This window comes from Narcine bancroftii, chromosome 2 (genome assembly GCF_036971445.1).
Source record: "Narcine bancroftii isolate sNarBan1 chromosome 2, sNarBan1.hap1, whole genome shotgun sequence".
NCBI classification, from domain to species: domain Eukaryota; kingdom Metazoa; phylum Chordata; class Chondrichthyes; order Torpediniformes; family Narcinidae; genus Narcine; species Narcine bancroftii.
Genome location: NC_091470.1, coordinates 178189381 through 178210960, shown reverse-complemented (window position 1 = coordinate 178210960; position 21580 = coordinate 178189381). Strand labels below are relative to the sequence as shown.

Sequence of the window (21580 nt, the reverse complement as noted above, 5' to 3'; positions counted from 1 at the left end):
ACCTGAAGCAGGCCCAAGGCCCCATTGCCCCATGCCGACTTCATTGTTGACCTGAGCTAGTCCTGTTTGCTCGTCCCTCGAAACCTAAGACTGATGACAGTGTTGAGATAGCTCAGGAATATATGGAGCACCCACCCACTCCAACTTGGGTCACTCTTCCAAATTCAAGAGGGGGAATGCAAGCGTTGTAATGGCACAATCGGTGAGAAATGATGGCGTCCAGCCATGGAGGGGATTTAAGTAATGCTTTATTATTTCTTTGATTGAACAGGTCTCTATCTTGCTGCAGAGAACAATTCAAGAGGTAAGGAACACCTAAGGTCTGTACTTGCGACACTTCACTTGCATGTTCACAGGAGTCGCGACTCCCATGGTGGCCTTGTCTACGTCAGAGAGACTTCCAGATTCTTTCTCTGTGTCTGCAATGTGACGGGGATCTACCGGTGGCCGACCATTCATTCCGTGCCCCACTCCCACACCGAGACATCTGCCCATGGCCTCATGCACTGTCCCACCAAGACCACCCGTAAATTGGAGGAACAACATCTGATGTTCCGTCTGGGCCCCCTCCAACCAGATGGCATTAACATTTACTTCTCCGGTTTCTACTGGCCATACTTGTGTCAGCCCCAGGAACCGAGCCCATGGTTTTTGGTGTCGGCCCCGGGCACCGAGTCCACGGTTTCTGGTGTTGGTCCTGGAAACCGAGCCCGTGGTTTCCAGTGTCGGTCCCGGGAACCTAGCCCATGGCTTTTGGTGTCAGCCCTGGGCACCGACCCTGTGGTTTCTGGTGTCGGTCCCGGGAACCTAGCCCATGGTTTTTGGTGTCGGCCCTGGGCACCGAGTCCGTGGTTTCCGGTGTCAGTCCCAGTAACTGAGCCCATGGTTTTCAGTGTCAGCCCCAGGCACCGAGCCTGTGGTTTTCGATCTCAGCCCCGGGCACCGAGTCTGTGGTTTCTGAAACATGACCTCTTGTCTCTTTCTCCACCTCATTCCCAGTCCCTTGTATTGTAAAAATCCCTGTAATCCGGAATTCAAGCAGCCAACAGCCTCAAGCAACTGGCATTAAAAACATCTCAGGAATAGGTAGAAAACCGTAGTCGCCCCCTGGTGGTTCGTTCACCAAATTACACAACACACAATCTCGAGCGGATGCCGGTTACCGGGGGTTTACTGCCCTTTCCATCGAGCTCCATCGTCACCACTCGCTGATCGTCCCCACTGGGAAATTATTTCTCCAGCTGAATCCATTCAACCTGACGTAAGTCCTCTGTCCCACTTCCTCACTGTGAGTCGCTCTCTGTCTCTGACTCTGCTTCACCAGGACACATCTGTACAAGGTCAAGTTTACTGTTGTCCGATTGTACAAGCACACATGAACACACACACACACATTCACACACACAGTCACTCACACACACACACAATCACACATACTCTTACACACACACATACACTCGCACAAACACACTCACACACACATACGCTCACACACACATATACTCACACACATACACTCACACACACAATCACACTCTTACACACTCACACACAATCACACATACTCTTGCACACAATCACACACACTCACAATCATACTCTTACACATACATACACTCACACAATCACACATACTCTTACATACTCACACACACACATACACACACACGTACACACTCACACACACAATCACACACATACACTCACACACAAACACATACACACACATACTCTTACACACACACACACACTTTCACACACATATACACACACACACACACACACACACACATTTATACACACACACACACACACTCTCTCAGACCCATTTTTTAATAAGGAATACAGCACGGTAATGGGCCCTCTTAGCCCACCAGTCCGTGCCATCCAATTACCCGACAACCCCCATACGTTTTGAAGAGTGTGGGAGGAAACTGGAGCCATCGGAGAAAACCCACACAGACACGGAGAGAACGTAAAGACTCCTTACAGACAGTGCGGGACTCGAACCCCGGTCACTGGTGCTGTAACCGTGTTACCGTGTGAACCGCCCCCCCCCACCACTAACCGTGGAGTGTTTGTGTGAGCTGATCCTTTGACTGTTCAGCGAAGTGTTCATGATCTCACCCCATTGTTCTCAACGTGCCTTTCCCCACATCACACCCTTACAAAAATATCTTACAATTCATCAGATGTGTTCAATGTTAAATAGGAAGTAGATTGGGGAAAGGAGCAGATTTTATGTAGGGTGGCGGGACAAAGAGAGGTTGAGAGAGCGAGGTGGTTGGAGTCACGGCCACCCATGGTGGGATTGAGGGGGAGAAGGGGCTCTCAAGCCAATGAACCCTGGGGAGGATGTGGGGGCAATTGGGATGGGGTGGGTGGCCAACAGCAGGCAGGAGAGACCTGTATTTGGTACATTTGCAGAGAGCAGTGGTGGACGGAAAGTATCTGCCTGGAGGTCAGTGATTAGTGGAGGGGTTGCAGGGATCTGTTCTGGGACCCCTGCTCTTTGTAATCTTTATAAATTACCTGGATGAAGAGGCGGAAGGATGGGTCAGTGTTTCTGGATGGTACGAAGGTTGGAGGAGTTGTGGATGGAGTTGAATGTTGTCAAAGGTTTCAACAGGATAGGGACAGGATGCAGAGTTGGGCAGAGAAGTGGCAGATGGAGTTCAATCTGGATAAGTGTAAGGTGATGTATTTTGGAAGGACAAACCATTAACCAGGGTTAATGGTTGGTTACTTAACAGTGTAGTTGAACAGAGGGACCTTGGATTCAAATTCACATATCCCTCAAGGTCACTGCACAGGTTGACAAGATCATTCAGAAGGCCTATGGGATGCTGGGCTTCATTAGTCAGGGTTCTGGAGTTGAGAGGTCATGTTGCAGCTCGACAAATCTCTAGTGAGACGACACTTGGAATATTGTGTTCAGTTCTGGTCACCTCATTACAGGAAGGATGTGAAAGCTGTGGAGAGGGGCCAGATGTTCACCAGGATGTTGTCTGGATTTGAAATGTCTTATGAGGCAAGGTTAGAGCTGGGACTTTTCTCTTTGGAGCGTAGAAAGATGAAAGGAGAATTAATAGAGGTCTACACGATTCTGAGAGGCATAGATAAGGTGGACGGTCAGCTACTGTTTCCCAGGGCGGGAGCAGCAAACACCAGAGGACATCTGCACAAAGTGAAGGGGGGGAAGTTTAGAGGAGACGTCAGGGGTAAATTTTTTCACAGGAAGTTGAGGGGGCCTGGAATGCCTTGCCAGGGCAGGTGGTGGAGGCTGGAACATTAGGGGCATTTAATAGACTTTCAGGCACATGGATGGAAGAGAAATAGAGGGTTATGGGGTGGGGAGGGGTACGGCTGGCACAGCACCGTGTACAGAGGCTGGTACTGTGCTGTGTGGTGTCTTTGTTCGAAGCAGGAAGATGTCAGAAACGTCAGAAGGTGCAAGGCTGGGGAGATAGGCCAGGCTGAGCCACATTCTTTTGGTAGGTAGATGTGGGTAGGGCTGAAGGGCGTGTACTGTTGTATGGCCCCTGAAATGGTTGTGAATTTTGTTTACAGCTCATCTCGGAGGGAATAAGAAGCGACTGAACAAGGCAGGGATGGTTATTGGGATCATTGCAACACTCACCCTTGTCATATTCTTCATGTTCATCGCATATTACATGAGCTACTATCGGAAGGAGAAAGAGAAGTGAGTGAACTTTCCACCTTCCCTCGGACCTGGAGAATGGTTCAGACAGACCCCACCACTTCTGCCAGTCGGCACCGCCCTCCCCGTCCCTTCCTGTCACACACTCTGACCCTGCTCCCTCCTGCGTTGGTGTGAGCCCTTCTCCACATATGGGGAGGTGGTCACGATTCCCGGACCAGACGGCCCACTGCAGCTCCCCGCGTCTGGTCCTTGACCCTGTCTGCGTTGTAAGTCAAACCAGGTCATTGGTGTGGACCATCCTCCCCTCCCCTCTGCACCACCCCTCCCACAGGGTCACACCCTCCCCTAAGCCCCTTCCCTCCCACTCGGGGTCACTCCCCTCCCCTTGGGATCTCAGCTCCCCCTCCCTGATCACCCCCTCCTCGGGGTAACTCCCCCCCCCCCACATTACCCCACCTCAAGAAGACTAACCTTCACCTGGTGATCTCAAATCCCACCTCAGGATCACCCCCCCCCACCTCAGGGACCTACCCTTCACCTCAGGGAAACCACCTCTCACCTCAGGGAGGCCACCCCAAACCTGAGGGAAACCACCCCCAACCTGAGGGAGAATAACCTTTACCTGGGGATCTACCCCCCCACCTCAGGGACCCACTTCCCACCTCGGGGAGACCACCCCCCATCTCAGGGTGCCACTCCTCAACCAGAATTGCACCGGAATCTGCCGGGAGGCTGCTTGGTCCATCCTGTCTGTGCAGGTTCAAACAAAACTTCCCAATGCAGCCTGACCGTCCAAGTGTGAGTGAAGCCAAGGTGCAGACTTCACCCAGAGTCCGGACACTGGAGGTCGGAGGATCTGGGAGAGAGGCCTGAGGAATCGTGTGTACTGCGCGGGTGACGGTGGGAGAGGGGAACCACACGTTGCAACGCCTCCAATATCTGGCCAATGTCCAACTCTTTCAGGAAACCTCTGGAGGATCTCGAGGAGAGAACGGCAATGGATGTGGAGACGGCCCCTTCTGCAACCGAAAAGGCGGAGGGTGAGGTGGGTGGTTTAATTTGCAGATGCATGGGGGGACGGTTCACAGTCAGAGTTGGACACGGGAGCTTTCCTCAACAGACCTGAATGTGTGGCCATTCCCTTATCCAGCCCCTTATTGTCTGGGATAACCAGAGGAGTTTAATTTTTATTTTAGTTTAATTTAGACATACAGCACGATAACAAGTCTGTACCACCCAATTAATCCCCCCCCCCTATGGAAACCTGATCTCATGAGGTCCCTTCACTATTCGGGGCTCCAAACGGTCCTTCCATTTCACCTGTGGGGGCCGTTCTACTGCAGAGTCTCCGACCTCAATGGGTTCAAAGAAAACCAAGTCGAGGCACGTGCTATCAATGATCAGTGGACTTTACTTACACACAGGGGGATTCACAAGAGGGCTCACACTCGCAGGCCAACCCAGAACCATGGCTTGGCTTCGTGGATGTAGATTTAGGAAGGGTTGTAGATGTAAGCCTGCCCTTCGAACCCGCACAGTGGGATTTTTTAGGTGGAGAACAGTGTGTGGAATACTGCCTCCACCCTGTACACCCAGGGTTTATCTGCCACGGCCCAGCTCGCTGGGATGGTGACAGCCGGGACCCGGGTCATAGGTGTTACGTCAGAGTGACCTTCTGAATGGGTGGCCTGACCAGACTAACGAGACCCATCTGCCTGGGTTTGAAATCAGAATTGTCCTTCCCTTAGTCTGGCCGCCAACCGAGGTGAACGAGCCCAGCCCACCCGTCCAGTTACACCGCCGGACTCTCGGTTGCGCCATGACATAGCAAACTCAGTGAAGACGGGGTGAGGGGATGGGGGGGGGGACACCGACAAGAAAGTGTCGCTACAGCCGCAGTGATGTAGTAGAGGCCATTTGCAGTGATCTCCTGCCTGGCTAGCCACGCGGCCACTACACTGAGAAAGGAGAGGCAATGGATTACGCATGCACTGTCCCTGGGTGAGCAAGGCACCAGGCCCGACCTTACCTGCCCCCAACCTGGAATAATACATAAATCACAACACACCAGGTGCAAGTAAATCGCCGTTCAACTCCTGATTGGGAACATGAGGGTTGTACACACAATACCACTGTGGAACGGGCTTCCGGAGGGAGTGGTTAAGGCAGGTACTTGCAACATTTCAGAAAAATTTGGATGGATCCATGGATGGGACGGATTTGGGAGGGACCAGAGTGGGTGGGACATTTTGGTCGGTGTTAAACTGACTTGCCCATGTGGCAGTCAGTGGGTCATCACCTGTGTGTACATTGGCTGCCATGAGTGGCTGCACCTCGCCCATATAATATTGGCTCTTGGTTCTCACGTGGAGTCTCTCTTTTTCACCTATCAGGTGTAACGAGCTACAGGAAGGAGCATCCATCCCTGCTGACACCATAACCGTCCAGACTGGAAGTCCTGCCAAAGATAACTTTATCAAGAAGGCGTCCAGTAGTTACCACCTGATCAAAGTGATTATCCAGTGATACTTTGCAGAACAGGCCTGCTCCAAACCTATGCTGTTACCGGCAGTTTTAAAATTATTTTTGTCCTACAAATAAAATGGGCGTTGAATATTTCTTTATTTCCCTCTCATGTTCAAGATTAAAGATTCCGTTATTGTCATGTAATAAAACAGGTCAAGGCCCGAAAATCCGGGCGGTTCGGTGATTGGATCGGCTTGGAGTTTCTGGACTTAAGGAGGAATAAAGACAAGATGTTGATTCACTGGTAAATACAGCGCACCTCATTTCTCACAACGGCAATTTTAAAGAAAAATAAATCAACAGGGCCGATCTCTTGTTACCGCTGGGCTGGTCACACGCAAAGCCCATTGAATTTTTAATGTTTGAGTTTTCTTGGGTTGTCCGAATTGCTGACAACCGGAATTTTGGACTTTACAAAATTGTCCGTCTGCTGTAAAGATTCGCCATCACTAGAAATTGCCCGGCGCCCCTTGTAGTCAGAGTATGAGCCCCCCACCCACCCCAGGGTCCCCTGAGTGTTTCCAGTCCCTGCAGCCTCACAGAGTCCAGTCTAAACCACCGCCAGCCCGAGTTCCAGATCGGAACCTCCGGCACGGTCGGGAACCTTCATCGCCCTGTCGCATCCTGGTTCCCCCTCAGCCCATCTCGAGCCGGTCCCCAGCAGCCCACTGGGGTCCACAGGTTCCTCGACTCGGGTCACCAACAGCCCCGCCGCTTGTGTGTTCTTCAGCCGCACTCTCCCCCTCCCCCGTTCCGCTGCGCTGGCACCGTCCCATGGGTCGTCACCTCTTCTTCCCCGGAGTCTGCAACCCCCTCGAGGCTGCAGGCACTGCCATCTTGGGCCCAGACCTCATGGTCGCGGTATTTTAGAATAAAACCATCGCGGGCTCCTTTAACAGGCCGTTTAAAGCCTGTAGGCGCTGTCGGCAGTTGGACCCTGTGGGGCAGCGCTATGTCTCTGTTCCCTGCTCTCCATGGGTCTGCTCTGGCAGCAGTACTGCCATTTTATTTACAGTACAGGACTGGTTACGTTCCCAGTTTGACTGCTCCAATTAGGATGAAGGTGGAAATGTTTAAATCAGTTGACTCTGAGGTGTAACAATTCAAACCTGAAAATTGTTCCCTTTTCTAATTCAACCTTGGAATGATTGAATCATTCCAGCAAGATCGACCGAGCATGAAGAAACGCAGCAGGGCAAACAGTGAACTTTATGGAGCAAAGATAAAGATACAGGCCAACATTACAGGCTTGTGCCCTTCATCAAGGGATGAGCAAAATGTCGGCAGGCGCCCGAACAAAATGGTGGGAGGAGGAACATGGTCCCACAGGGAGGAGATAATAGGTGGATAAGGGAGGGAGGGCACCACAGCAAACGGGGAGAGGGGGGACGGCTGTTCCTGAACCTGGTGGGCGGGAGTCTTGTGGCCCCGATACCCCTTTCCTGGTGGCAGCAGCAAGAACAGAGCGTGTGCTGGGTGATATAGATCCTTGACAATCGCCGCTGCTCTCCAACGGCAGCATTCCCCGTAGATGTTCTCGATAGTGGGGAGGGTTTTGCCCTCAACGTCCTGGACTGTGTTTAATGTGTTTGCCCGTGCTTTCCTGGACTGTGTTTAATGTATTTGCCCATGTTGCCCTGGGCTGCGTTTAATGTGTTTGACTGCGATGTCCTGGGCTGCGTTTAATTTATTTGCCCGTGCTGACCTGGGCTGCGTTTATGTATTTGCCCATGTTGCCCTGGGCTGCGTTTAATGTGTTTGCCTGTGTTGCCCTGGGCTGCGTTTAATGTGTTTGCCCAGGTGCTCTGACCATGAGGGGGCGCTAACTCCAAGGTCCTCCAACCGAGCAGGGGCGATGTCCGTCAGGTCCTCCAACCATTCCTGAAGGGGCGCTGTCCCCAGGGTCCTCCAACCGTGCGGCGTTGCGGTCCCCCCCCACCCCAGGCCCTCCGACTGTGCGGCGGCGGCGCTGTAGCGCGGGTCTTCCCACAGCCCAGCGGCACTGTCCTCCCAGACGTGGTCCTCCGGTCGAGCAGCGGCGCTGTCCGCCAGGTCCTCCCGCCTCAGTGCCCTGACGCCGGTGCTCTGTGCAGCCGTTTGTGACCGAGAGGAGGAGGGGAGCTGGGGCGGAAGGACATGGCAGCTGCCCCGCAGCCGCCGGGCCTGACCGTGGAGCAGGCCAAAGGTGAGTGGCCGGGCCCCCAGCTAGGCCTCGGGACGGGGCCCGGGGAGGGAGGCTGAGGTGAGGGCTCAGGGCCGGGTGGAGGCCTAATGGGTCACCCGGCGCCTAGTGGGTCACCCGGACCTCACCCGGGGCCTAGTGGGTCACCCGGGCCTCACCCGGGGCCTAGTGGGTCACCCGGGCCTCACCCGGGGCTTAGTTGATCACCTGGGGCCTAGTAGGTTACCCGGGGCCTAGTGGGTCACCCGGGGCTTAGTGGAGCAGGGCCGTCTCCACACCCGGGCTCACATGATAGACCCTGAGGCTCCTGTGCCTCAGGGCCAGGCTGAACCACTTCTTATTGGCCGTGGAAATAAATAAACTAACTGACTGCAGTACAAAGGCGGAACCCAGTCAGCCCTTAAATGAGTCCCTGTTTGAGTTTGTCGTTGAGGAGCCTGATGGTGGAGGGGCAGCAGCTGTTCCTGAACCGTGTGGCACCTATACCTCTTTCTCCATCACCGATACCACAGCCTGTGTGTTCTTCAGCCTCGGAGCCCTTCGCTGGCCTGCCGCCATGGTCACCGTCCCGTGGATCGTCTCCTCTGCTTCTCAAATGGAGGGGGGTGGCCTCCCCATTTTCTGGTGCCCTGCACCAGTCATCTGCGTCCCCGGACTCTGCAACCCCTCGAGACTGTGGGATTTTATACCACTGACCTGATCCTCCGACACAATCAGGTCAGCGCCCGAGGCCTTTCGTGAGCCCTTCTTTGTCCACAGCACCCTCTCGAATCCTGGCTCCAATGAGCCTGTCTCCAGCAGCCCGTGCGGGTCCTTCAACCGCAAGTCCCCAACCGTCCGCAGTTTGTGTGGGTCCTTCACCCTCTGAGCTGCTCACTCGTTTGCTGCCATGGTCACCTTCCCTGCTGGCGGGAGAGGGAGGGTGGTCTCTGTTTTCTGGTGCCCTGTCCCAGGGTCTGCAACCCCTCATGGCCGCTGCCAAGCACAGGTGTGGCCATCTGGGGTACAGACCTCTGTGGTTGCCAGAATTTTTTTTAAAACACCAACGGCTCCTTAAACAGGCTGTTTAAAGCCATTGGTATCAGAGCTGGGTGGTGGGACCATGTGGAGCAGTGCTGTGTTTCTGCTCCCCGCTCTCTCCGGGTCTGCACCGGCAGCATTGCTGCCAATCTTTCCTCAGGCCTGTTATGTCAACTGACTTAGTTCCATTGGATGCCACGAGTCCTGCTGAGTTCTTCCACCACTTTTGTGTAATACGACCTTAGATCGGGCATCTGGGACTGTGTCCTCTGCCTGCTCCACCCTGACACAGTTGCCCCTCTCCTTCACCCAGTGGTTCTCGCTGAAGTGATCAAGGCCTTCAACTCCCCGGAGAATGCTATGAGGCTGGAAGAAGCCCGGGACAACGCCTGCAACGACATGGGCAAGATGCTGCAATTCGTGTTGCCTGTGGCCACCCAGATCCAGCAAGATGTCATCAAGTCGTACGGATTCAGCAATGATGGGGAAGGTAAGTGCACAGATAAAACAGTGCTGGAGCCACCCTCCCTCAACACCTCCCCAGATCATGTTTTTGTCCTGCCAAGTACCCCCGACCTGCTCAATTTGCTCCCTCAATTCTCTTTACATCTGTCTCTCTTAAATCAAAGTAATTTAAAATAAATCAGATTAAGGCAATGTCTTAAGAAAGCAGTCTCTATGTTACTGATGAATCTTTTTTCTTTGTATAAAACATGTTTGCTCAGTTAATCCTGATCATTAGTGATCCACCGATGGGATGTGTTGCCCAAGGTGTTCTGGAGGTAAAGGTTTTGGCCTCCATCGCCAACTGTATAAGGAAGGTACTGGTGAGACCACACCTGGAGTACTGTGTCCAGTTGTAGAGTCAAGGAGTTCGACAGCATGGTTACGGACCCATTAGCTAACCTTGTCTATGCGACCTGTTAGTCCCATTTCCCTGTATTGGTGGGCCCATAATCCTTCAAACCCTTTCACATTTATGAACCTGTCAACATGTTTTGTAAACATTACACTATACCCAGCACCGGCAATGCCATCTTAGGCATAGACCTCCGTGGTTGCCAGAATTTAAAAGAAAAACACCGTCAGCTCCTTTAGCAAGCGATTTAAAGAACGTTCGGAGCCATTGGTTTTAGGACCAGGCGGTAGGACCCTGTGGAGCAGTGCTGTGACTCGGCTCGCCATTCTCCCGAGTCCATACCATTTTCTCTCTGATGAAGGGCACAGACCCAATTCCTGGGGTAGCCTATTCCACGTACCCATCATCCTCCGTGGAATAAGGTGCACCTCTGGTAGAAGTCCGAGAATCCTGATTGGTCGGGGATGGGGTCGGTCCGGATTTTCCAGATTCTCGGCCAGTACTTTTTAGATTCATATTTAAGGAGGAATAAAGAAGAGATGAGCAGGTAAATTTTGAGAGTTTATTCATTGGCAATTACAGTACGGTTCATTTATCAAAACTAGTAGTTTTAAAGAAAAGTAAAGTGGTGGTTTGTTGCCGTGTGGTGCTCACACGCAAATACACAAAAGCCCGCTAAATTAGAGGTTTCGAAAAGACCGGATGTCTGGCATCCAGATTTTTGGACTTCTACTGTACCTTTTAAATCTGTCCCCCTCATCTAAAATCTGCACCTACTAGGTTCCCCTTCCTTGCTGGGAAAAAAAATGACCTGATTTCCTTCAATTCCCTGTCTCTTTTGTCCCTCATTGAATATTCCCTTCAAGATTTTCTAAGCCTCTACGCCTCCCAGATAAACGATACTTTCCCGAGAGTGGGGTTTCGAGAACTGCACCAGGCAGCCTCTCCGACTTGTTGAATGGTACCATGGCCATTCCTGCTGCAAATGCCCTGAGTGCTGAAGGCCAGCGTGCCTTTCTCATGGAGTTTTTAATTTTGCAGCCCTCTAGTTATGCCTTGGATATTGTCCAACGTTGTCCAGCTTGCGACTTGCTCTAGTCTACAGACACACGCTTTTACCACAGATGTTTCTACACGATTCCCCAGTGGGTTGGCGTTGGAGGCCAGAGACTTTACCTCCAGAACACCTTGAGTAACACATCCCACTGGCAGATCATTAATGATCATAATTAACTGGGGGAGAATGGGAACACATTTTGTGGAAAAGGAGCAGATTGAGTGGTAACGTGGAGCCATATAGGGAGAGGGGGAGGGAGGGTGAAGGAGGGGGAGAGAGTGAGAGGAAGGCAGGGGCAGAGAGGGAGAAGGGTATGCTCACATAATGTTATTAAATTCAAAAAGCCAATGTCTGTTCATTTGTTTGTATAAGTGGCAGAACTAGTTTTTCTCTCCCTTTCCAGTATTTGCTGATTGTTCTTTCTCATCAGTCGTTTGTGCTTTTGATGCCTTTCATGACAATTGCACGCACACTGATATTGCCAAGCGGTTAAGGGGGTACTTTCCGACCTAGATAAAGTTGACGACTTGAGCCTGTAAACACGGGACAGCCTGTGGCTCTAATTTTACCATTCCCCCCCCCAATCTTGCCCATGTTCAACCCGTCACCGAAACGCTCAGGCCAATTTACACCAGCCAGATACCCACCAACTAAGGCCTTGGAATGTGACAGGAAACCGGAGCATCTGCGAACAAGGAAAACAGACAAATGCCCTTTAGACAACACCAGTCTGTGGGTGGGTGGGGGGGGGGGGGTGTCTGTCTGTGTGTGTCTCTCTCTCTCCCTTACTCTCTTTCTCTCCCTCTCTTTCCCTTCTCCCTCCCTCCTCTTTTCCCCCCCCCCCCCCTTCCCCCCCCCACAATGGAATGAATGGAGACCAGTCTCCCCTCGAGCTCACTTCCAGCATGGTGCACCTCTCTCCCTCATCACTGACTTTGCTCCACTCTGCCTGAGCCCAGGAAAGTTCATCTTGAAAGTGCCCTGAGCATCCACAGCCTTGGCATCCAACAAGACTTCCCGTCTCCTTTCGACATCCCTCCGGTTCTAATGTGTCCCCTTGAGTGGAACTGCCCACACAGAGTCCTCCTAGCATGCGCTGTATTGTGGATGAGGTGCACCTTAGTCCCAAGGGAACACAGACTGAGCTTGTGCTTCTCTCTCGGCCCCTGGAAGAAGTCTGGACAGAAGCACGCCGCTCACTGCTCAGGTCACCGGGAGTTGCAGGAATGCGTGACTGAAGGTGTTCTCTTTGTGCCCTTAAAGGTGTGCTGAAGTTTGCTCGCATTGTCAAGGCCTACGAGGGTCAGGACCCTGAGATAGCGGCCATGTCGGGGAAGCTCAAGTCCCTGTTCCTGCCTCCGATGACGGTTCCTCCGCACAGCTCCAGCATCACTACTCCGTAACTCCCCAAGAAGGGGGTGGGGGGGGTGGCACCTGAACCCTCACAGTGGCGGGCCTTCGTGCAGTGGTCTCAGTGCCAGTGGACTCCAGACTGCTTCTTCCAGCCGTGATCATTTCTTCCTGAAATTCCTTATGACGCCCACGATTATCCACCTACCACTAGCCTCTCGGATCAGTCCGGAATCTCGCAGGCAGTGAGGAAAGGCTACCCTGGATGTGGTGTAGGATACAGTTCTCAGCCAGGCCAAGGGGGGTGCAGAAGGGTGGGGTCTCCGCACTGCATCATGGTGCTGACGGGTTTTTATTCACACTAAACCAAGGAAGGGTTTTGTGGCTTCCTGTGTTTGTTGCATTTGATTTTTTAATTTCAGACATACAACATAGTAACGGGCCCTTCCGGCCCATGAGCCTGTGCCGCCCAATTACAATCCTGCATTGCTTAACGACCACGATCTGTTCTGCGAAATGCGATGTGGACGTGGTGTGAACACCGTATTATATACAATATCAGATCTAATACATTACTGCGTCATTGTAAAAGTTTTGTAAATGAATATTTGACAGACAGGTTCAGCTAATATGGTGGAAGAATTTCAGTGTAGTTATGACAAAGCAGTAGGTCTGTAAAGTAAACTACCAGTGGCTTGATCAATAAAATTTTCGGCAGCATGTTTGTTAACTTGTATAGTGTATAAACAAACACTGACCGAACCCCATCTTTCAAAGACAAATTCACGCCTGCAGGGTGAATGTTACAATACCGAGTAGCCCTGTAATAACAAATGCAGGAAACACTCACGGTACACCAATACCGTCAGTTCAATGTTTAGGGCTAGAATCCTTCCTGGGTTGGATGTATATGGGGTCAGACGTTGCCCAAATGGATGTTTGGCGCACGACTCTACACCCAATTAACCTACAACCCACCCCCACCTCCGGTACGTTTCGAAGAGCGCAAGAAAACCCGCACAGACATGGGGAGAACATAGAAACTCCTTACAGACAGTGCAGGGTTCGATCCCCAGTTGCTGGCGCTGTAACAACATTGCGTGAACCACTGCACTACACTAACCATGCTGATCCGTTTTGATTTGCTTTGCTGATGTTGATCAGGGGAGGGGGGGGGTGTCAAATCTCATCCCACAAGCCGGCAGAAGGACGGACTTCCTGCAAATTTTCCTGAACACAGCCAACGCCTGCAGATGCGAGAGGTCGAGGGGATGTGACTTTCAATCCGGCAGCTGGTTGGGGTCTCGAGGGATTGGCTTGGGTGTAAGGCAAGCATGCCTTCCTGATCCCGCTGCAAATGGTGAACCTTGAGGTGACACCAGGAAGGAACAGTTACTGCTCTAGCTCCCCCTCCCACACTGCAGCAGAGGGGAGGATGAAGAGAAGCCCCCCCCCCCCCCCCACCTCATCACCATCCACTCTGACCACGCTGCCCTAAGACGGAGCTCCCCTTAGATCCAGGATTTGACTTCAAGATTCCATTTATTGTCATGTACACAAAATGCAGCAAAACCCCTGTTGTCTGGAATTCAAGCAATCGGCAAAAATGATGATGGAAAATAAATAGGTAAAAAAATACGTTTAATATCGGCGCGTCTCACCGTTAGTTCACCATTCACACAACAGCAATCTCAAGCAACCAGAAAATTCACTTATCCGGCATCTACCAATCCCATTAGGTGACAGATACAGGGAGATATACTGTGCACAAAAATATTTTTGCATTTGTCTGCCCTTCAAGGGCTCAGTAATGTTGCCTTTGAAGCATTTCAAAATCCTCCAGGGTGGCAGCAAATTTCAAAAGGCATCAGCCGAAATACACCCCAAGTGATATCGGTGAGGGGAATCCCTGTTGTGAAGAGATCAGGGGTGGTATTGGTTAGCGTGGCAGTAAGCCCAGTGACCGGGATTCGAATCCTGCCTGTCTATAAGGAGTTTGTACTTTCTCCCAGTGTCTATGTGTGTTTCCTCCCACCCTTCAAAACGTACTGAGGTCGCAGGTTAATTGGGTGTAATTGGGCGACAGAGCCTCATGGGCCAGAAGGGCCTGATACCGTGCTGTATGTCTACCTTTAAATTATCAACAGTGCTAGCTTAATCTGGCCTAGGAACAGCAGGTGGTGAGGGGAAAGGAGAGGACAATTGCCCTCGACCAGGGGCCATCCTGCCAGGGGCAACCCCTTTCATGTAGGGGTGTGAACCTGCCCTCGACAGGGGGACCATCCTGCCAGGGGCAACCCCTTTCATGCCACACTGACACTTCACACCAAGTCACGTTAAACGAGAATTTGCAGGTGCCGGGGTCCAGTGTAACGTGCTGGAGAAACTCAGAAGGTTTTGCAGAGTCCACAGGAAGTAAATGGCAATCAATGTTTCATCATCGGGTTCCCGACGAAGGAGTCATGCCTGAAACGCTGATTGCCTTTTTCCTATTGATGCTGTTGAGTTATTGCAATGCACACCTAGTGGTATACTTCAACGTGTAGGAGTTGCACACCTAGTGAGGTACCTAGTGGGGAAAGGAGGGAGAATGGGGAGTGGGCTAGCAGAGACCGGAGAAGTCGACGTTAATGCCATCAGCATGAGATCAGAACAGATCAAGGAGATGGCTTGCCGCGACCTGGATGGGCATGAAATGTTGGGCTTCCCCCAACAGGAAAATTCATGGTCATTAACCAGCCTGGGAGGCAGTGGGCCTGAGGTGAGCCCAGTGTAGTGCACGCTCCCTGAAACTCGAATCACTTCTAATAGGGAATTGGATACCCTCCTCGCTGATGGGAACATCCGGATGGCGGTTGGGTCAATGAAATTGGATGCTCTGGCCATACGTCTGGTTGACTTTCTATCTGTCTATGCTTCCGTTTTTGGCTCCCAGCACACAACATTCCATACTTTTTATAATTTTTTTTATAAACCACGTGAAACACAAAAGTCTGCAGGCGCTGTGATGACAGTAAAAACACACCAAAATGCTGGAGGAACTCAGCCGGTCTCGCAGTGTCCATGAGAGGTAAAGATATATCGCCGACGTTTCGGGCCTGAGCCCTTCCTCAAGGTAGAAGGAAAGGAAAGCAAAAGAATAGTGTGGATCTCCCAGTAGCCACCCACTTCAATTCCCCGCCCCATTCCCTTGCTGACACGTCCATGGGCTCGCACTGCTAGACTGAGACCACCTGAAAATTGGAGGAACAGCACTTCATCTCTCTAGGCCCCCTCAAACTGGACGGCATTAACATCAACCTCTGGTTTCAATTAAATGCCACCTACTTTTCCCCAGTGCGGGTGCGCTTTCTCTCTCTTCCCTTTCCCTCTGTCTCCTTGCCCAAAATTAGTTCTCATCTTTTCTTTTATATCCAATTAATGTCTTTTGTTGGTCTGGACTCCTCCCCTGGCCAGTCTTCAGTCATTATTCTGATGCCTTCCTTTTCTTTGCTTATTCCTTGAGGAAGGGCTCAGGCCCGAAACATCTGCAATAGATCTTACCTCCTATGGACGCTGCGAGACCGGCTGAGTTCCTTCGGCATTTCCGTGTTTTATATTTATAAACCTTATTGTCTGCTTAAATATTTCACACCACGCATGCAATAAAATGTGATAGAACTGGTCATTTGTACTGTGTCTGTTTGGAGTTCTCTGCATTGTCTCTGCTGGATGGCTGCATCAGATCTGGGAGGAATCGCTGCATGCATTCAGGGTCGAGGGAAACAGATTTTGTTGGGACTGAGCGGCAGTTGGGGGTGATGGGGATTGGGCTGGAGCTGAGCCTGAGATCAGATCACCTCCAGGGTGTTCCATGCCACATGAAGTCACTGAGAAGCCAGACCCTGCCCCCCACCCCCTCTCTATCACCCCAGTCACAACCTCTTACCACCACTACCTTCGGGCGGAAGGTATAGAGGCCTGAAAACTATCACCTCTGGGTTCAAGAACCGTTTCCAACAGCTATCAGATGGTTAGGGGCTAATTAGGGGCTGCACACCACAAGAGGATTGCACTATTGAAAGTCATTTGTTTTGCACTGATTATTTATATGTAGGTATGGCGCACAGGCAGCAATGGAAATTCACCAAGGCCGTGTTACTGTTTTTCTTTTAAGACACTATATTTATTAATAACTACTAAAATATAACACATTAGTCAAATCAAACTCAACTATGTGCAAATGTGTGGGTGTGGGTGGAGGGGGATAACCAAACCATTATAGCTTAGGCACACATCTGGAAAGTAATTCCCCAAAGTTCAGTCTTAGAAATCCATTTGAAATGCAGACTTTTAAACTGATGCCCAGAAGTAATCACAAAGGAGACTGTCAAAAACTCATGAATCCTGGTCGAGCTTCTTCCAGAGAAATATCTTTTCCCACAAATGGTTATCAGAACTCCCTTTTTCCTTGCGTAGGGGAAACAAAACACGTGACTTCCCAGGTATTGGACATTGAAATGACCATTAGTTTGGTCACAATCCAATGCCGAAACTATCCTTTTCCTGACAGGGAGAATCAGCCGAATTGTGGGCGCAAGTGAAGCATCTGCTGTGGTCACTGGGATAGATGCCAAGGGGATGATTGGTCTATGTCCTGCTGTCTGCTACAATTATTTGCCTGTTCCAGGCTTTACACTGTCTACAAATTTAGGAATGTGCACTCTGCTCCTGTTTCTTACGTTCTGATGTTCGTCCTGGTCCGAAACAGACAACCCCTACTTTGACAGGTGGTAAGAAACTCTTCCCTGTAGCAGAGGTGTCAAACACCAGAGGACAAGTTTAAGCTGAGAGCTATGGGAACGAAAGTCATTTTTTTCACCCAGATGGTGATTGATTTCATGGGGAGGGTGGTTGGAATCCGCAATGTGCTGCCTGCAGTGCTGTTTGAGGTAGTGACATTAAGAAGTATCAATTTCAATTAAAAAATATCAATAAGAGGACAGAGAAGATTTACTAGGATGTTGCCAGAACTTCAGGAACTGAGTTACTGGGAAAGGTTAAACATGTCAAGATTTTATTCGCTGGAGTGCAGAAGAATTAGGGGAGATTTGACAGAGGTTTTATAATTATGAGGGGGATAGATAGAGTAAATATAGGTAGACTCTTTCCACTGAGGGTAGGTGAGATACAAACCAGAGGACATGGGTTAAAGGTGAAGGGGGGGGGAAGAAAGTTTAGGGGAACTTCTTCACACAGTTTGGATGAACAGAAAGGCCTTGGGGTCCAAATCCATACATCCCTCAAATTTGATAGGACAGTTAAGAAGGTCTATGGGATGCTGGGCTTCATTAGATGGGGATTGAGTTCATGTTGCAACTCTACAAATCTCTGGAGAGACCACACTCGGAGTATTGTGTTCAGTTCTGGTCAGCTCATTACAGGAAGGATGTGGAAGCTATAGAGAGGGTGCAGAGGAGATTCACTAGGATGTTACCTGGATTGGAAAATAAGTCTTATGAGGCAAGGTTGACTTTTCTCACTGGAGTGAAGAAGGATGAGAGGTTACTTAATCGAGGTCTACAAGATTCTGAGAGGCGTAGATAAGGTGGACGGCCACCACCTGTTTCCCACGGTGGGAGTAGCAAACATCAGAGGGCGTCTGTACAAAGAGAAGGGAGGGAAGTTTAGGGGAGACGTCAGGGGTATGTTTTTTTACACAGAGAGTTGTGGGGGCCTGGAATGCCTTGGCGGGGGATGGTGATGGAGGCTGGAACATTAGGGGCATTTGAGAGACTCAGGCTCATGGATGGAAGAGAAATAGAGGGTTATGGGGCAGGGAGGGTTTAGTTTTTAAGGAATATATGGGTTGGCACAACATCGAGGGTATGGGTTGGCACAACATCGAGGGCCAAAGGGCCTGTACTGTGCTGTGGTGTTCTATGTTTTACAGAGAGTGGTAGGAGTGTGGAATGAGCTGAGGTGGTGAATGCGGGCTCAATTTTAACATTTAAGTATTTGGACAGGTACATGAATGGGAGGGGGATGGAGGGCCAAGGACTTGGTGCAGGTCAGTGGGACAAGGCAGAATAATAGTTTGGCACAGACTAGAAGAGCCTGTTTCCTGTGGTGTAATGTTCTACGGTTCTGTCTGGACAGACGCTTCAATTGCCAAGGCAAAGGGCCAAGAGCTGGAAAATGGGATTAGTGGGCATGATGGATGCAGCAGTCTCATTTCCCTGCTACCTGTCTCCATCACTGTTGGAGCAGGCAGGACCTGCTGACCTGGCCACCGTTTACTCGGCAACTGCTTGCTGGACACCATCATTACGCCGCTGGCTGTGACCTCGATGACGTGATTCAGGGACTGCGCTTGAAAGCACAACCTTCCCCTCCCAACACGCATGTGGTTCTCCTCCACCAGCCGTTCCATCTCTCCTGCCAACATGCGATTGTTCTGTTCCAGACATCTGGGTTCATTGCCTGACTGAGCTTTTCAGGGATGGTTTTCCAAAAAAAAGATTTCTCAGTGAGTTTGCTTTGGCTCTGGACCTGATGCCTGTCAGTGCAAAAGAATGGAACAGTTCAGGCAGTGACAACACAGGCTTAACTCTGAAAAATAGGAAGAAAATTGTTTATTGTCTCCCTGCCAAATCGTGGCTGTTTCCCTGACTGATTTTATCCACACCCAGGTATCTTTGGCGCAGTCTGACTTGACCGGGGTTCCCTGGGGAACAGTGAACACTTTCTAAAATTTGCTTCCTTCCAGGAGCTTCTTCGCTAAGAGATTTTGGGCTGTTCAAAGCACCTGGTTCAAGCCATCTCTGCAGCCATCAATTTAGAATCTAGGTGCAGCTGATGAGGGATTGGTTTAAGGATTATCCTTATCCGGAGAGAAGGGAGAGAGAGAAGGGGGAAGAGAGGAAAAAAGTGAAACATGGAAGTCTGAGAACGCCGTGACTGTTGCAAAAACATAGAGATGCTGGGGGAACTCGGCTGGTCTCGCAGCGTCCATGGGAGGTAAAGATGTATCACCAACGTTTCAGGCCTGAGCCCTTCCTCAAGGTAGAAGTGAGAAAAGAATGGGAGGAGGGGAGGAGTCCAGACCAACAGGCAAAAGGTGTTAATTGGATAAGAGGAAAGGTGATTTTGGCTCTGAAAGGAGACCGAGAGAGAGAGCGAAAACTGGAGGAAAAGGAGACAGGTGGAACACGAGGAAGGAAGGGGAGAGAGTTTAGTGGAAACCAGAGAAGTCCGGTTGGAGGGGGCCCAGACGGAAGATGAGGTGTTGTTCCTCCAATTTGCGGGCAATCTCAATTTGGCCGTGCATTAGACCACAGACAGACACGCCAGCGAGGGAATTGGACGGGGAATTGAAATGGGCGGCCTTTGGGAGATCCATGCTATTGCGGCGGGCAGAGCCAAGGTGCTCAACAAAGCGATCGGCCAGTCTGCATCCAGTCTCTCTGATGTAGAGGCGACCACAGCGGGAGCACAAGCTGATGATGGATTCTTTTGGATATTATTGATATCAGGAGATATGGGGCTGGTACAAATCATGGAATTAAGGTAAAAGGATAGCCATGATCTCATCAATGAAAAGATGGGCAGAATGGCCTTGCTTCATATTCTGAGGATATACATCTTTTACCTCCTGCATTTCATTGTCTCATTCATCTGCTCCTAACTCCACCCTATCCAATTTCTCCGCCCCATTACTGACCCCCCCCCTCCCCCATTTGTTATCCTCTCATCCACGAGAAGCGTGTTTTATCTTTGACGTTTTTCGCGTCTGCTGAAAGGTCTTTGAACCAAAATCTGTGGAGTTGCTGCGTTAATTTGGGCTTCGGTGGTCGAAAGAGCCTTCACTAAATTTAAAAAAACTATCTGGAGATTCTGGTCCACGTCCTCTTAATTACAAATGTTTCAGCTTTGAAATGTTCTGTACCTGAGGATGACGTGCGAGTGAATCCGAGGAAAGCATCTGGTGCAGGCGGAGTACCCAGCTGTGTATTGAAAACCTGTGCTGACCAATTCACCGATATATTCACGGATATGTTCAACATCTCACTCCGACAGGGCGAGGTACCCACCTGCTTCAAACAGGCCTCATTCGTACTGGTGCCCAAGGAGTGTGGTAACCTGCCTAAATGACTATCGACCAGCGGTTCTCACATCAACAGCGATGAAGTGTTTTGAAAGGCTGGTGGTGAAGTTTCTGTTGGTGACATGGGTATATTCCAGCTCACCCGTTATAGCAACAGGTCTACAGTGAATGCCACTTCACTGGCCCTGGAGCACCTGGACAGCAAAGATGCAGGCATCAGGATGCTCTTAACTACAGTTCAACATTTAACACCATCACCTCTTCAAAACTGATCAGCAAACTCCAAGACCTGCGAGTTAACATCCCACTTTGTAACTGGATCATGGATTTCCTCACCTCCAGTCCATAATCAGTGAAGATTGGTAAGAACTCCTCCACAGTCTCCATCACAGGGTTGCTTTCTTAGCCCCCTGCTCCACTCACTTTACACCTAGGACTGTGTGGCTCAGAACGACAATAACACCAACTACAAATTCGCCGACAATAGTGGGTTGTATAAAAAGGGGCGATGAGTCAGCTTACATCAAAAACCCTGGCAGACTTCTACAGAGCTGCGGTGGAAAGTGTGCTGACCGGCTGCATAGTGGTCTGGTACGGGGACACAAATACCCCCGAGTGTAAAGATCCTCAAAAGGTAGAGGACAGCCCAGGACTTCACAGGCAAAACCCTCCTCACTATCGAGAACATCTATGGGGATCGTTGCTGTGGGAGAGCAGCAGCAATCATCAAGGACCCACACCACCCAGCACATGCTCAGTTCTCGCTGCTGCCATCAGGAAAGAGGTGTCGGTGCCACAAGACTCACACCACCAGGTTCAGGAACAGCTGCTCCCCC

The 21580-nt window shown here is 50.7% G+C and overlaps 2 protein-coding genes across 4 annotated transcripts in view; both read left to right on the top strand.

Moving 5' to 3' along the window:
* LOC138754651 (CD166 antigen-like) overlaps nucleotides 1-6283 on the top strand; it is a 32144-nt gene extending 25861 nt beyond the window's left edge. For all 3 annotated transcript variants that reach the window (XM_069919235.1, XM_069919234.1, XM_069919233.1), the window contains 4 exons: nucleotides 272-304; nucleotides 3571-3703; nucleotides 4628-4709; nucleotides 6058-6283. In XM_069919235.1, the coding sequence (XP_069775336.1) occupies nucleotides 272-304; nucleotides 3571-3703; nucleotides 4628-4709; nucleotides 6058-6063 (254 nt within the window). In that variant the 3' untranslated portion in view covers nucleotides 6064-6283. The remainder of the gene's footprint in view (nucleotides 1-271; nucleotides 305-3570; nucleotides 3704-4627; nucleotides 4710-6057) is intronic.
* A 1838-nt stretch (nucleotides 6284-8121) lies between these two features.
* Nucleotides 8122-13378, top strand: grcc10 (gene rich cluster, C10 gene). The gene is made up of 3 exons (XM_069919225.1): nucleotides 8122-8375; nucleotides 9706-9882; nucleotides 12572-13378. The coding sequence occupies exons 1-3, from the start codon at nucleotides 8327-8329 to the stop codon at nucleotides 12709-12711; spliced, it is 366 nt and encodes a 121-aa protein (XP_069775326.1). The 5' UTR covers nucleotides 8122-8326; the 3' UTR covers nucleotides 12712-13378.
* Nucleotides 13379-21580: the final 8202 nt, after the last annotated feature.

What these genes read in the sequence shown, in the direction of transcription:
- grcc10 (XM_069919225.1), top strand. Translation starts at nt 8,327, where the DNA reads ATGGCAGCTGCCCCGCAGCCGCCGGGCCTGACCGTGGAGCAGGCCAAA. An exon ending in GACCGTGGAGCAGGCCAAAG is followed by an intron (nt 8,376 to 9,705) that starts GTGAGTGGCCGG and finishes TCCTTCACCCAG; the next exon opens with TGGTTCTCGCTGAAGTGATC. An exon ending in ATTCAGCAATGATGGGGAAG is followed by an intron (nt 9,883 to 12,571) that starts GTAAGTGCACAG and finishes GTGCCCTTAAAG; the next exon opens with GTGTGCTGAAGTTTGCTCGC.